General features: G+C 47.3%; 1 protein-coding gene across 1 annotated transcript in view; it reads right to left on the reverse strand.

Annotated features, from left to right (window-relative positions):
• The window catches only part of TERB1 (telomere repeat binding bouquet formation protein 1), a 44077-nt gene that overhangs the window by 13601 nt on the left and 14590 nt on the right, over positions 1 to 15886 (reverse strand). Inside the window, 3 exon segments of the mRNA XM_054048557.1 lie at positions 1008 to 1084; positions 5297 to 5661; positions 7447 to 7610. Of these exon segments, the coding sequence (XP_053904532.1) occupies positions 1008 to 1084; positions 5297 to 5661; positions 7447 to 7610 (606 nt within the window).

The following is a 15886-nucleotide window of genomic DNA, read 5'->3' on the forward strand; positions in this document are numbered from 1 at the left end:
AGACATATAGATGTTTAATTTACACAACAGCAAAGAATAAAAAAATACTATAGGTCAAATGGGAATTTCAGTTACTCTAGTGTAAATTCAGATTAACTCCAGGGAATTCAGTATTTATCTTGGTTTCATTGTATGCAATGGGCCTGATTTTTTCATTTGATCATACCAGTTTTACCTGGTGCAACTGTGTAAAATAGATATGATGAAGTTGGATATCAGGTTCATTGTATTTATTTCAAATCTAGAGTCTGATCCTCCAAAACCTTACACATGTAGTAGTCCTTACTCTTGATTTACAGTGATGTAACAGAGCACAATTTGGCCCTTTCTAAAGTACCAATCACGCAAACACTTATTCAGATGAGAAATTCTTACTCCTCTAAATTGTCAATAGGTTATTCAAGAATAAAGATTAGATGGATCAGAACCAAAATATGAAAAATACACTGGCTATAATGAAGCAGAGATCAACACTAATCCCTTATGCCCCATCCTACAAACATTTACACATGTGCTTAATTTAATGCACGAATAGTCCCACTGAAATCAAAATGGAACAATACACATGCTTAAATGCCAGTTCACAAGATTGTTTCCTTTGTCTATCCAATATTTAGAGCAGAGGTCAAAACAAATTCTTGTACTATTGATGGCTTTCATTGCGCAATCCAAAATTGTTTTCAGACATAGCAGAAAACATTTATCTAAACTTATCTTGTGTAATGTTAGAAATATTTTACAAAAAAATACTAAAGTAAAACATTTTAGAAGATAATATCTAAACAAAAGAAATAGATTCTCATTTTAATAGTTATTTAATATAAAATTCCAAATCTACGCAAATATTAACAAATTTATAACACTGTACATAATGGAATGGGAGTGTACATACAGTATGATACACACTGTATGTTAAAATATAGCTTTAAAGGTAAGCGATATGGACCATATTTTATTTCCAATAACAATCCATAACATACAACATTATCTGGAAAAAAAGAATATACTTCAGTTATTTGTACCTGCTACTTGTGCCTGTTTCAGATTTTGAACAGTCATTGATGGCTGTTTAAACAAGTGTTCACTGGAAAGATCAAAAACACATTAAGAAAGTTAAAACCAAATCTCACAATAACATTTAAAATAATAGAAATATACGGCTTGAAGGGACCTTGAGAGGTCATCTAGTCCAGCCCCCAGGCACTGAGGCAGGACCAAGTATAGCTAAACTATCCCTGATGTGTCTGTCTAACCCAGGGGTGGGCAACCTTTCAGAAGTGGTGTGCCGAGTCTTCATTTATTCACTCTAATTTAAGGTTTCTCACCCTTTCCCCAAGCATCATAGGAGTTGTAGTCTATAAGGCTAGATTGCATCACACAGGATCTTCCCAACTGGAACACTCCCAATAAAGTTCAGAGGCCCCTCTAGTAAAGGGTGCCTACCTTCTCCCCCAACCGGAAAAATCCTTAATGTCCCCATTAAGGAAGCAGAACAAAGAAGAAAACCAGATTAATTTACAATATAATACATACATTCTTAATTTCTACTGCTAGCTAGGGAAACATTCAATGGAGGGTAAAGTATAGGCCCAGTAGAAGAGACACAATTTAGGCATCTAGCCTGAGGTGAGCACCATCACGAAAAACACTTGAGCTCATCCTCAGAGGATACATATTCTGGTTTGGTCTCAACAGGTGTTTTCAAATCTTTCAGCACAATCACCCCATGATGTACTGTGGGGATAGACACCTCATTGCTGTCTCCAACCACATCATATGTTAACCATGGGGACCTGACTTCTTGCTGGGACCTCCTTAAGGGCTGTGCCATCCCTTCTTCCTCCCCTTCAGGAGGTGTTAATAAAACTCTGTCAGCTTTGTCTTCATTGTAGAAGGAGCAACATCTGTAGCAACCTGGTTCCCTACACTTGAAGACACAGGGGGATTGTTGCATATATCTACGCCCTCCCTATGAACTTCTCCCATAGGAAAGAATAGAAAGAGCTTCAGGATTTAAAGGGGGTGTGCTAGTTGCGCTTTCAGGTTGATCTGGCTCAAGTGACAGTACAACAGACCCAGGAGACATATCTGAGGGTTCATGATACATAGATATATATTCAGGGTAAACCTCCTCAGAATCAGTTTCTGATTGGGGGACCAATTATGTCCATCATGGTAGCAGGGCCAGGCACAGGATTAGTACCACCTATGGAGTTGTGGGAGGAACTTTCAGACGTCAGTTGTCCTTTGGTTAGATGATCTGGGTAGAGGGGTAGACTCGATATCTGATGGGTCATCCATTCTGACATGTTGCCCCAGACGCGTTGGTTTCGATGTAAAGTCTTTAATGGGCCACCATTCTTTTCAGGCTTTAGGTGATATACAGGTAGCCTGAGCATTTGATTCTCCACAACTTAGGGCTGCTAATCCCAATGGTTTGCAAGTTTATGTTTTCCAGGGAGCCCAAGATTTTTTATCAGAACACGATCACCGGGTTGCAGATCACAGTATCGCACCTTCTGGTCATAACAGTCTTTATTGCCCGGTTCAACTTATCAGATGCTACCTGAGCAAGTTGATAAGCAGCACACAAGTCCTTTTTTAAATTAGCCACATACTGGAGGTAAGACTGGTGGGAAGACCCATCCACTGAGACCACAAAACAGAGGTCTATTGGTAACTGTGTTTCACGTCCAAACATTAGGAAATACGGAGAATACCCAGTGGCCTCGTTTTGGGTACAGTTGTAAGCATGCTCAAGATGGCTAACATGCTGGCTCCATCTAGATTGCTGTTTGGTATTCAAGGTTCCCAACATATTAAGCAGGATCCGATTAAATCATTCAGGCTGTGGGTCTCCCTGTGGATGATAAGGTGGTGTTCTAGATTTTTTTATACCTAGCATAATCAGAAGTTCCTGAATTAATTGACTCTCAAAATCCCATTCTTGATTTGAGTGCATCTGCTTGGGCAACCCATAATGCACAAAGTACTTCTCCCAAGAGTTTTAGCAACAGTAGAAGCTTTTTGATCTTTAGTGGGAAAGGCCTGTGCATACCTTGTGAAATGATCAGTTATGACTAGCACATTACAAGTATTTCTGCTATCAGGTTCAATTGTGAGAAAATCTATACAGACCAAATCCAAAAGGCCTTCACTGTGACGATGAAATAGTGGAGCACCTCTCGTGGGTAGAATCTTCCATTGTATACACCGGGCACGGGTCTTAAAATACTGCTCCACATCAGTCTTCATCCATGGCCAATAGAATCGGTCCCAGACAAGGTCAGCTCCCAGACTGCTGCACTGGGCAGCACAGTATGGGGAGGAGGTGAACAGCCCTCAGTGGTGAAAGAACAGGTTAAGGACTATTTAGAAAAGCTGGAAATGCACAAGTCCATGGGGACAGATCTAATGCATCCGAGGGTGCTGAGGGAGTCAGCTGATGTGATTGCAGAGCCATTGGCTATTATCTTTGAAAACTTGTAGCGGTTGGGGGGGAGGTCCTGGATGATTGGAAAAAGGCAAATATAGTGCCCATCTTTAAAAAAGGGAAGAAGGAGAATCTGGGGAACTACAGACCAGTCAGCCTCACCTCAGTCCCTGGAAAAATCATGGAGCAGGTCCGCAAGAAATTTTGAAGCACTTGGAGGAGAGGAAGGTGATCAAGAACAGTCAACATGGATTCACCATGGGCAAGTCATGCCTGACCAACCTGGCTGCCTTTTATGACGAGATAACTGGCTCTGTAGATATGGGGAAAGCGGTGGACGTGATACATCTTGACTTTAGCAAAGCTTTTGATACGATTTCCCATAGTATTCTTGCCAGCAAGTTAAAAAAGTATGGACTGGATGAATGGATATAAGGTGGATAGAAAGCTAGCTAAATCGTCTGGCTCAATGGGTAGTGATCAATGGCTCGATGTCTAGTTGGCAGTCAGTGCCCCAGGGATTTGTCCTGGGGCCAGTTCTGTTCAACATCTTCATTAATGATCTGGATGATGGGATGGATTGCACTCTCAACAAGTTTGCGGATGACACTAAGTTGTGTGGGAGAGGTAGATATGCTGGAAGGTAGGGATAGGGTCTAGAGTGACCTAGACAAATTGGAGGATTGGGCTAAAAGAAATCTGATGAGGTTCAATGAAGACAAGTGCAGAGTTCTGCACTTAGGAAGGAAGAATCCCATGCACTGCTACAAGCTGGGGACCAACTGGCTAAGTGGCAGTTCTGCAGAAATGGACCTGGGGATTACAGTGGACGAGAAGCTGGATATGAATCAACAGTGTGTGCCCTTGTTGTCAAGAAGGCTAATGGCATATTGGGCTGCATTAGTAGGAGCATTGCCAGCAGATCGAGGGAAGTGATTATTTTCCTCTATTTGACACTGGTGAGGCCACATCTAGAGTATTGCATCCAGTTTTGGGCCCCCACTACAGAAAGGATGTGGACAAATTCAAGAGTCCAGCGGAAAGCAATGAAAATGTTAGGTGGCTGGGGCACATGACTTATGAGGAGAGGCTGAGGGAACTGGGCTTATTTAGTCTGCAGAAGAGAAGAGTGAGGGGGGGATTTGATAGCAGCCTCAACTACCTGAAGGGGGGTTCCAAAGAGGATGGAACTAGGCTGTTCTCAGTGGTGGCAGATGACAGAACAAGGAGCAATGGTCTCAAGTTGCAGTGGGGGAGGTTTAGGTTGGATATTAGGAAAAACTATTTCACTAGGAAGGTGATGAAGCACTGGAATGGATTACCTAGGGAGGTGGTGGGATCTCCATCCTTAGAGGTTTTTAAGGCCCGGCTTGACAAAGCCCTGGCTGGGATGATTTAGTTGGGGTTGGTCCTGCTTTGAGCAGGGGTTTGAACTAGATGACCTCCTGGGGTCTCTTCCAACCCTAATCTTCTATGATTCTATGAAAAGAAATGTGAGAGAAAACTGGGGGTAAAATATTATGATTTTATAGTTTAAATATTTAATCTTATATCAGATTTTTAATAGTACCTATAAATGCATTTGAGATAGCTGCAACCACTTCATCTAGAGTACAAAGACAAAATGCTTTTCCTTTTTCTTTATTGCATTGAGATTCTATTTTCTTTGATCTAAGATGTCAAAGATACTACATCTACACCTAAGAAAAGCTGTGGTGACCAAAAAGTTGTCTGTTTTCTCTCACAATAAAGAACTAGTTAGTAAAAAATAATTAAATAAAATGACCTTTTGATTTTGAAATTTTCATTAAGTGAACAGCAACTTTACATTTTTACTTTGCATTGAGACATCAAATACTATACCTTGCTTGAGGAACAGACTGTTTCTTCTCACAAGCAGTTCGTTCATTTGTAGTATGACTTTTTTGTACACTACCTGGGTGTAGATTATCAGCTGAATGCAGAGTAACATTTTGCTCACTCTCTCTGGTAGAAGCATCTACTAGATTCACAGTCTTTAATATTCCATTTTTGGATGACTGATTATTTGCAGATGTAGTACCAACCAAATCATCAGACTTACAATTTAGCTGTGAACACTGCATTTTTGTATGTGTTCTTTTAGTGTTTGCTTTTTGGTCACTGGCATTCATTTTATGGTATTTTGATGTCGTTTGCATAACTGCTTCCTGAGGTATATCAACAAATATTTGTCTTCTTACTGTTTCCTATATTACAAAAATACCAGTTAATGATTGTACAAAGCATTAATAAATCCTATTGTAGGGTGAGAAGAAGACAGACCTGGGCAATTTGAGGGTAGATCCTGTTAACTACAAAGCTGCAGAAGTGCCTGGCTCTAGTTAGATACTGTTAACAAGAAATCCAGCAAAGCTATGAGAAATAATTTAAAGGAACTGTAACCTAGTGAGAACTTGGATCTGAAAGCAATAAACTGGGTCGTATTACAGAGCAGTTCTAGAAGCCTGGGACTCATGTAAATTAAGTCACTGAGCACTTGGCTACTAACTACCTAAAGGGACCAGATAGTAATGGCAGACATAGGAAACCATCAAGGAAAGACTGAACTGCATGCTGAACAAGACAGATACAGTACTATATAACACTGAATAATCTGTATACATTAATGAGCTCTATCTGAATATTTCAGCATCTTTTTCTGTTACACTCAGACCAATATGCCTACAGCTTTTCTAGCATGATTCTAAATCATTTCACACAACTATTTTCTAGCTTTGTCACTTGGCATAATTCGGGTTCTTTATCTCCATTTCTATCACAGGGTTGATTACAAGGCTTTTTTTTTTATCTGATTTGTTCCCTTATGTTACAGAAAGTATATAGCTTTTTTAGCTGGATACTGTTTTTGATGGCTATGTACTGTTTCCACAGTTTGAAAGTTGCTGTATATATCCTTGAAACATAAGAAACATTTTAATTAATTTGAAATACATATAGACTATTACTTTTCAATAAACCATGATAGTTACCTGGATCTATCAATTCAAACAAGTTATAAACAGAGACCTAGCATAAGAAGGCTTAAGCGTTTACATTTTAGAGTTAGATATTTGGATGCTTAATTTGAGTACACATTTGTGCATTAAGTTATTATGACTGCACAGGCATTTCACACACAAATGTGGAAATGGGCCAAGAAGGTGCACAGGCCAAGGGGAAGTGGCCCAGAGTTCACAGGGAGAAGAGGAGATTGAAGGAGGGACAAGGGAGCTGCTGCTAGAGGGTCCTGGATCGGGACCCAGAGTAACGGGCGGGCCTGGGTCCTCCCTTCCCCCCTTACAGCACACTTTACCACAGAGGAGCATGGCCGATGGACTGTGCCTTGTCCCTGAGGGCTGCCCGAAAGCAGGTGCAGACTGAGGACTGCTGATACCCCCCTGGAAGAGGGGAGAATAGAGTAGGGCCACAGCCGGAGGGCTGTGTCCAGAAGAGGACGCCACAAGCCAGGGAGCAACGTGGGTCCCAGACAGCACAGCCGAGCAGGCAACGGGTGGGACACCACCCACAGAGGGTGCTCCGCGGTCAGGACAGAGCTAATTCCTGGAGTGACCAACAGGAGCCACCGAGGTGGTGAGCACAACCCATTACAGACACTTAAAAAAAAGTGGGTATCCTTTTTCTGCCACACTGTTCAACCTGGATTAACTGCATACTAAGTACTACAGAACTGGATTTTCTACAATATAATATATTTTGTACAGTTTCTCGCAATGCACTAAAACTAGGATCTCAACTTTGTATTCATTCCCTTCTCTGAGTGCCTCCCCTCATCTCTATCTTTTTATAATATACAGTAATGCCAAAGGGAAGAGGTGTAGGACATAGTTTCTGATGTCCAATTCTTTCCCACTTTTACAGTTTACTGAGATTATCTAATGTATTACTTCCTATTTCTCCCTAAACTCTTGAGGAGAAAGCTTTCTTTTGAGAGATTTGCTTAGGTTTACTGTATTTTGAATAAATGTGCCTACCTCATCATGCTCTTTTTCAAGAAGTTCTATTCTGTGTAAAATTTTTTTTACTTTCTTCCAGTAGTCCTCTAGATTCCTCTCTTTAATCTGTAGATCCATTTTCAACTGTTCTGCATCATTCAGATTTAATGAATATTCATTTATTTTCAGAGACAATTTCTCAGCTTTGTAAAGCAGAAAATAAAATAAAAATGTGGTCTTTCTACACTGAATAGTATATTGAAAAAGGTTTCATTTTTATATTTTTAATAGCTTAAACATTAAAAAATAAAAATCCTAAATCCACTATTCAGTTACAATATAAACCTCTACCTCGATATAACGCTGTCCTCGGGAGCCAAAAAATCTTACCGCGTTATAGGTGAAATCACGTTATATTGAACTTGCTTTGATCCACCGGAGTGCGCAGCCCCGCCCCCCCGGAGCACTGCTTTACTGCATTATATCCAAATTCGTGTTGTATCGGGTCACATTATATCGAGGTAGCAGTGTATATTACAACCTGTTTATAGTAAATTTGGGGATAATGAAGTAGAATGAAAGTTCCATATAGCTTCAATGTATTTCAAAATGTAAACTGCAATTATAGCTATTGGTCCCAGTTCATCAAGATATTTAAACATGTAACTAGTCTCTCTGAAGCCACTGGAATTGCTCATGTGCTTAAAAGTAGGCATGTGCTTCTGTACTTTGCTGAACTGGGGTCATACTGAGTTGCAGTTATAGTAAACCTTGCTTCTGTAGAAGTTGTTCCTTGAAAAACAACTTTACCATGGACCTGATCTGAATTTCAATGAGCGCTGTAGCTTCCCAGTACTTACCAAGATCAGGCCATACGTTAAGGTTTGATTGTAATATTTTATCACTGTCCACCCAAAACTGGAAATTCAGCAGGAAATACACTATAAGCCAGGGTTTTTGTTTGTTTGTAAGCGTCCCAAGTCCTACAAGCAAAAATCTGCTTGCAACTATGCACCCATATATGAATATGTGGTACTGCAGTAGTCTGGATAGATAATTATGCAGTTAAGTACAAACTTTACCCAAATTGCACACACAATCACAATAATTGTGTGCACAAATAAAGGCATAGAGTTGCACGTAGATAAGACGGTTACTCACCTTTGTAACGGTTGTTCTTCGAGATGTGTTGCTCATATCCATTCCAATTAGGTGTGCGCGTGCTGCGTGCACGGCCGACGGAGAACTTTTACCCTAGCAACACCCAGAGGGTCGGCCATGGAGCCCCCTGGAGTGGTGCCTTCATAGCGCTGGATATATACCCTGGCCGTCTCAGCGCCCCACTCAGTTCCTTCTTGCCCGCTACTCCAACGGAGGGGAAGGAGGGTGGGTTTGGAATGGATATGAGCACCACATCTTGAAGAACAACAGTTACAAAGGTGAGTAACCATCTTTTCTTCTTCGAGTTCTTGCTCATATCGATTCCAATTAGGTGACCCAAGCCTTACCTAGGCGGTGGGGTCGGTGTGAAGTACCGTGGATTGTAGGATCACCCTACCAAATACCGCATCGTCTCTGGCCTGTCTAACGATGGCATAGTGTGAGGCGAACGTATGCACTGAAGACCAAGTAGCAGCTCTGCAGATCTCCTGGATTGGCACCTGGGCCAGGAAGGCTGCCGACAAGGCTTGAGCCCTCGTGGAGTGAGCAGTGAGCTAGGGGGTCGGGATCCCGGCCAGATCATAGCAAGCATGAATACATGATGTGATCCAAGAAGAGATCCGCTGGGAGGAGACCGGAAGACCCTTCATCCGGTCTGCTACTGCAACGAAGAGCTGCATCGTTTTCCGGAACAGTTTCGTACATTCAATGTAGAAGGCAAGAGCCCTACGAACATCGAGGGAGTGAAGCCGTTGTTCCTGACTATTGGCATGAGGTTTTGGGAAGAAAACTGGAAGGAAGATGTCCTGGTTGATATGAAAAGTCGATACCACCTTGGGAAGAAAGGCAGGGTGAGGTCGTAGCTGCACCTTATCCTTATGGAAGATCATGTAAGGTGGTTCCGATGTAAGAGACAGGCTCAGAGATACACCTTGCCGAAGTCACAGCAACGAGGAAAGCTGTTTTCCAAGAGAGGTACAAAAGGGAACATGTGGCCAAAGGTTTAAACGGGGGTCCCATAAGTCTGGAGAGAACCAAGTTGAGGTTCCACGTGGGTACAGGCTGTCGTACCTGTGGATATAGATGGTCCAGGCCCTTGAAGAACCTACCAACCATGGGGTTGGCGAAGACAGATCAGCCATTCACTCCCAGGTGGAAAACTGAGATGGCCACCAGGTGAACTCTGATGGATGGTATCGCCAAGCCCTGATTGCCAAGCCCTGCTATTTCAGGTCCAGAAGATAGTCTAGAATGAGAGGCACGGATGCTTGGAGGGGAAGCATGTCGTGGAGAGAGCACCAGCATGAGAATCGCTTCCATTTAGCCATCTACATAGCCCGAGTGGAAGGTTTCCTGCTGCCCAACAGGATCTGCTGCACCAAACAAGAACAGAGAAGTTCAGAGTGGCTCAGCCATGCAGCATCTACGCCGTGAGGTCGAGGGACTGCAGGTTGGGGTGACTGAGGCGGACGCGATCTTGCATGATCAGGTCCAGAAAGAGAGGCAGTGGAATCGAGATCTCTAACAGCATGGTGTACCAATGCTGCCTGGGCCACGCTGGGGCGACCAGAATCAGTCGTGATCTGTCCCTGCGCACCTTGATCAGGACCTTGTGTACAAGGGGAAATGGCGGGAATGTGTACAACAACCTTCTCATCCATGGGAGTAGGAAGGTGTCTGGAGAGAGCCCGGGGAGCGGCCCTGGAGACGCCAGGCACTTCCGGTTGCTGCGCAAGGCAAACAGGTTGACCTGGGGAAACCCCCACTTTAGGAAGATGGAGTGGATGGCATCGGGGTGGAACGACCACTCATGGGACTGGAAGGAGCTGCTGAGGTGGTCCACCAATGTGTTCTTGACCCCTGGGAGAAACGACACCACCAGGTGAATGGAATGGGCTATGCAGAACTCCCAGAGTTGAATGGCCTCTTGACAGAGGGGGGGAGGAACGTGCCCCCCCCTTGCTTGTTGATATAGAACATGGCCGTGGTAGTGTCTGTGAGGACCGCCACACAACGACCGTGCAATCGCTCCTGAAAGGCTTGGCATGCAAGACGCACCGCCATCAGCTCCCGTACGTTGATATGGAGAGAGATCGGACAGGACCCATAGGCCTTGCGTCCAGATGTCCCCGAGGTGAGCGCTCCATCCCAGGGCTGACGTGTCTGTGACGAGGGACAAGGAGGACTCCTTCACATGCCACCCTTGGGTCTAGCCACCATTGGAGGGAGGCCAGGACCCCTTCTGGAACAGTGACCACCAGGTTCAGGCTGTCTCGATCTGGGCGGTAGACAGATGCCAGCCAGGCCTGCAGCAGTCGTAGCCGAAGTCTGGCATGTCTGGTCACGTATGTGCAGGAAGCCATATGACCCAGGAGACTCAGGCATGTTCTTGGCGTCGAGGTTGGGAAGCTTTGAAGGCTCTGGATGAGGCCCATCAGAGCGTGGAAACGAGCGTCCGGCAGGAGGTCTCAGACACGCACGGAATCTAGGATCCCCCCGATGAATTCTATTCTCTGGGTTGGTTCTAGAGTCGACTTCGCTGCATTGATGAGAAGACCTAATTGAGAAAACATGTTCATGACCACTTGAACGTGGGATTACACCTGTTCTTTGGTGCGACCTTGGATAAGCCCGTCGTCGAGATACAGGTATGCCTGTATCCGTCTCTGACGAAGGGAGGCTGCCACGACTGCCAAAACAGTTGGTGAACACCCGGGGGGCTGTGGAAAGGCCGACCAGAAGGACCGTGAACTGGTAGTGTTCACGGTTGACCACAAAGCAGAGGAAGCATCTGTGTGCTGGATGGATTGCTATGTGGAAATATGCATCCTTCATGTCGAGGGCAGCGACAGGGATCTAGGAAAGGTATAATGGTACCCAAGGAGACCATGCGGAACTTCAACTTTACCATGAATTTGTTGAGTCCACACAGGTCCAGGATAGGCCGAAGCCCGCCCTTTGTCTTGGGTATTAGGAAGTAACGGGAGTAAAACCCCTTGCCCCTTAGCTCCTTTGGAACCTCCTCGATCGCCCCCATGGATAGGAGCGTTTGAACCTCCTGAATGAGGAGTTGCTCGTGAGAAGGGTCCTTGAAAAGGGACGGATCCCTGAAGAGGGACGGTGAGGGAGGGGGGAAGAAAGAAAATTGGAGAGAGTATCCCCTTTCCACCGTGCGAAGAACCCAACGGTTCATGGTTATAAGGGACCAAGCATGGTGGAAATGAGATAAACGATTCAGGAAGGGTGGGGTAGGATCCTGACTGAGGTCCGGTACATCGTCCTTGAGCGTCTCTTCAAAAGTTTTGCTTAGGGCCTGCTGAGGGCTTGGAAGGGCTTTGGCCGGGTTGGTGGTTGGAGGGTTTCCTCCTGGTATTACGCCCCCGCCTCCTATAGAAGTCCTGCCTCGACCGAGGAGGAGGATAGGAGTGTTGGGGCTAAGGCTTAAATGGCTTCCGATGAGTAGCCGGTGTATGCATCCCCAGTGATCACATTATGGCCCTTGAGGCTCTGAAGCCTCGAGTCAGTTTTGTCTGAAAACAGGCCCTCTCCATCAAAGGGGAGATCCTGTAATGTTTGCTGAAGCTCTGGTGGTAAGCTGGAAGCTTCAGCCAAGATATACGTCTCATCGCAATGCCCGAAGAGAGGGTCTGTAGTAGTTCCGGGGTGGGGCTCGTCCCTTCCTGGGGCGCCTGGAAGCCAGGCCGCCCCGCTACAAAGCGAATAACAGTTCTGAGCTCAGGCCCTTTGGGCAGGGGCTGAGCACACAATTAACAGTTCTGAGCTCAGGGCCTTTGTGCAGGGGCTGAGCACACAATTAACAGTCCTGAGCTCAGGCCCTTATGCAGGGGCTGAGCAGACAATTAACAGTTCTGAGCTCAGGCCCTTATGCAGGGGCTGAGCAGACAATTAACAGTTCTGAGCTCAGGCCCTTATGCAGGGGCTGAGCAGACAATTAACAGTTCTGAGCTCAGGCCCTTTGTGCAGGGGCTGAGCAGACAATTAACAGTTCTGAGCTCAGGCCCTTTGTGCAGGGGCTGAGCAGACAATTAACAGTTCTGAGCTCAGGCCCTTATGCAGGGGCTGAGCAGACAATTAACAGTTCTGAGCTCAGGCCCTTTGTGCAGGGGCTGAGCAGACAATTAACAGCTCCGGCCCTGGGTCAGGGCGGGGCAGCAAACCAATAGTCAGTCAGAGGCCCAGGCCTTGTAGCAGGGGCTGGGTCAGTTTGGGTTAGCCCAGGCCCTAGGTCAGGGCAGGGCAGCCAACGGATAGTCTGTCACGGGCCCAGGCCCCTTGGACAAGGAGGAGGAGAGACTGCCACCCAGCACGGGGTGGCAGGGGGGAACACAGGCCCGCCCACTCCACTGTGTTCCAGCCCGGGGCCCTATCCGCAGCAGTCCGTCTGCCGCGCAGTCAGTGGGGATCCTGACCGCAACACACTGACATGGGTTCGGGGTCTGCTATCCCCGGGCCACTTCCCATCTCCTCCTCCATGGGTACCTGCTCCTCCTGAGTTCCGTCTGCTGGGTCACAGATCATGGGCTCCTCCGGGCCCCGAGCACCAGGTAGGTCTGTCACTCCCTCTGGGCCCTCGGCGGGGGGAAGCTCAGACTGCTCCTCAGGATACCGGGCTCTCGGCAGGCTCGGCCAGTCCTCCTCAGGGTACCGGGCTCTCGGCAGGCTCGGCCAGTCCTCCTCAGGGTACCGGGCTCTCGGCAGGCTCGGCCAGTCCTCCTCAGGGTACCGGGCTCTCGGCCGGCTCGGCCAGTCCTCCTCAGGATACCGGGCTCTCGGCAGGCTCAGGTCCGCGGGAGCTCGGGCACCAGCGTCTGTCCTCTCCCGCTGCCGGCCAGCTACTGAGCGCTGGGGCCTGGCCTTTATACTTCCTGTCCCGCCCCTTGACTTCCGGGGGGCGGGGACAGGCCGCGGTGGCTCCGCCCACTCTGGCGGCTTTTCTGGCTCATCCCTTCCTGGGGCGCCTGGAAGCCAGGCCGCCCCGCTACAGGGTCCGAGCGGCAGAGTCTGCGGTGTCCAATGCCAGTAATGCAGTCCTCACCATAGTCTTGCCCTCTTCCACTTCCACCAAGGCCCCAAACTCCTCTCTGGACTCCGAAGGAACCAGCTCCTTGAACTTTAACATGGAATTCTAAGAGTTATAGTTGTATTGGCTCAGGAGCCGGAAGGTTGACGGTGGCCTCTGGCAACCGCAGCTTGGAGGAAGCTGAACAAGAAGCCCCTGATGGAGCACCTTGGGCCTGGTGGTATGCCCAGGGCGTCCAAAAGGGCCATTGAGTAGACCCTTGGACCGGACCTTGTCCCTGCGCCTGCCAACGAGCAGTCCCTGAGTTCAGACGGCTGTGATCCAAGTGGCGGCAGTCGGATAGACACGACCCCGTGTCCGACTCCGTTGAACGAGAGGCAGAGCACGATGGCCAGGGTGGTGCCAAGTGGGTCTGCACCAAGTCACGTCGACACGATGGAGATCAGTACCGCGAAGATGGAGAGCGCTGCCGCGAGGGGGAACAGTGCTGTGACCCTAGATCGGTGCAAGGGTCTGGACTGGTGCCAAGATCTGGACCTAGTCTTCAATGGTGATCGTCGTTGGGAGTGGCATCTGGACCGAGATCTGCTCCTGGACGGTGACCGGCGTACAGAGCGGTGCCGAGAACAGTGCCAGGAGTCTGATCGGTGCCGTGAGTATGACCAGCGCCGCAAAGGAGAGCGGTGCCGGGACTGCGAGTGGCGTCGGGAGTGGGAACGGTGCTGAGAGCGGGATCGGTGCCGTGGCTCAACTGACAGTGCTGTGTGGATAAGGGCCGGCTTGCCCCGGGATGGGACCAGACGAGCAGGAACCGGTGTCTTTGTCTGCTGAGGGGATACTGATGCTGTCATAGCAATCAGTTCCCTTGCAGTCGCAAATGTGTCTGGAGTCGATGGCAACTGGACTTCAACCACGCTATGTGTCGGGAAGTCCAGACGCACCGGTCTCAACAGCTCCGCTCTCGGTGCCGGCGTCAACCGAAGTCAGCACTTGTGCCCCGGCCACTCCTCTACGGGATGCGGCGCCGAGGGTGGATCCAGGGAGGCTGGTGTCTGCTGAGGTGGACCAGCCTTTTCCGGTCTACAGTGCCACTTGTGACCAGGCGAGTGGGAGCGATGCCGGACTGATGATGTCAGTTGCGGTGCCGGGGAACGCCGGTGCTGCGGGTCTTTATCAGAGTCCGATCCCGGTGCAGTTCCTACTGTTGCCACCGGGACGCTATGCACCGAAGCACTCGGTGCCGGGTCTTGGCGTGATGCTGGAGGTTAAGGGCTAAGAGTCTCCTCCATAAGGAACTGTCGCAAACGAAAGTCCCACTCCTTTTTAGTCCAGGGCCGAAAACCTTTGCAGATCCTGCACTTCTCGATCTGATGAGATTCCCCCAGACACTTTAGGCAAGAGTCATGGGGGTCGCCCGTTGGCATGGGCTTGGAGCAGGATGCGCAGGGTTTAAAGCCCGGAACCTTGGACATGAGCCCAAGCTACCGATGGGGAGGAGGGAAGATCCCTGACAACCCGCTATGTAGAACTATTTACACTATAACTATATAAAAACTCTATAACTATAAACTATTAACAGTGTTGAGAGGAAAAATGCTAGGGAAAGTGGAGAGCAGCAAAGCCGAGCTCCACAGTTCCAACGACTGTCACGGGCAGTAAGAAGGAACTGAGGGTGCGCTGGGTCGGCTGGGGTATATATCCAGGGCCATGAAGGTGCCACTCCAGGGGGCTCCACGGCCGACCCACCGGGCGTTGCTAGGGTAAAAGTTCTCCGACGGCCGTGCATGTGGTGCACGCACACCTAATTGGAATTGATATGAGCAAGCACTTGAAGAAGAACCTGAGCTTATAAAAACTGGTTCACATGTTAGAACAAACTGAATGTTACAAATATATTTTTATAAGTAAATTAAAGATAAAATAGAGTTTTCTAATGAATCTGTTGCATTCAGGTCACGGCACTGAAAAAATGCTTGACCACATCTCATTTATAAAAACAACAAACAAAACTCAGACACAGAACACACTGAAAAGAGTATAACGTCTTGCCATAACTGTCAATTCTATTATTTTTACCTAATATAAGCAGTAGAAAGAATCAGCACCTAAACGGTTGGTGGAGTTATGTCTACAAATTAATCAACATATATAGGACACCACTTGCTGCTAAAAACCAGTTCTGTCTCTAAAGACAGTATCACAGGTTGGAGTGAGGCCAAGACTACCCTTGCAGAGCTAATTTAATAGGGTTGCCAGGTGTCCGGTTGGCGTGGGGCT

The sequence above is a fragment of the Malaclemys terrapin genome, chromosome 14 (assembly GCF_027887155.1).
Source record: "Malaclemys terrapin pileata isolate rMalTer1 chromosome 14, rMalTer1.hap1, whole genome shotgun sequence".
Classification (NCBI taxonomy): domain Eukaryota; kingdom Metazoa; phylum Chordata; order Testudines; family Emydidae; genus Malaclemys; species Malaclemys terrapin.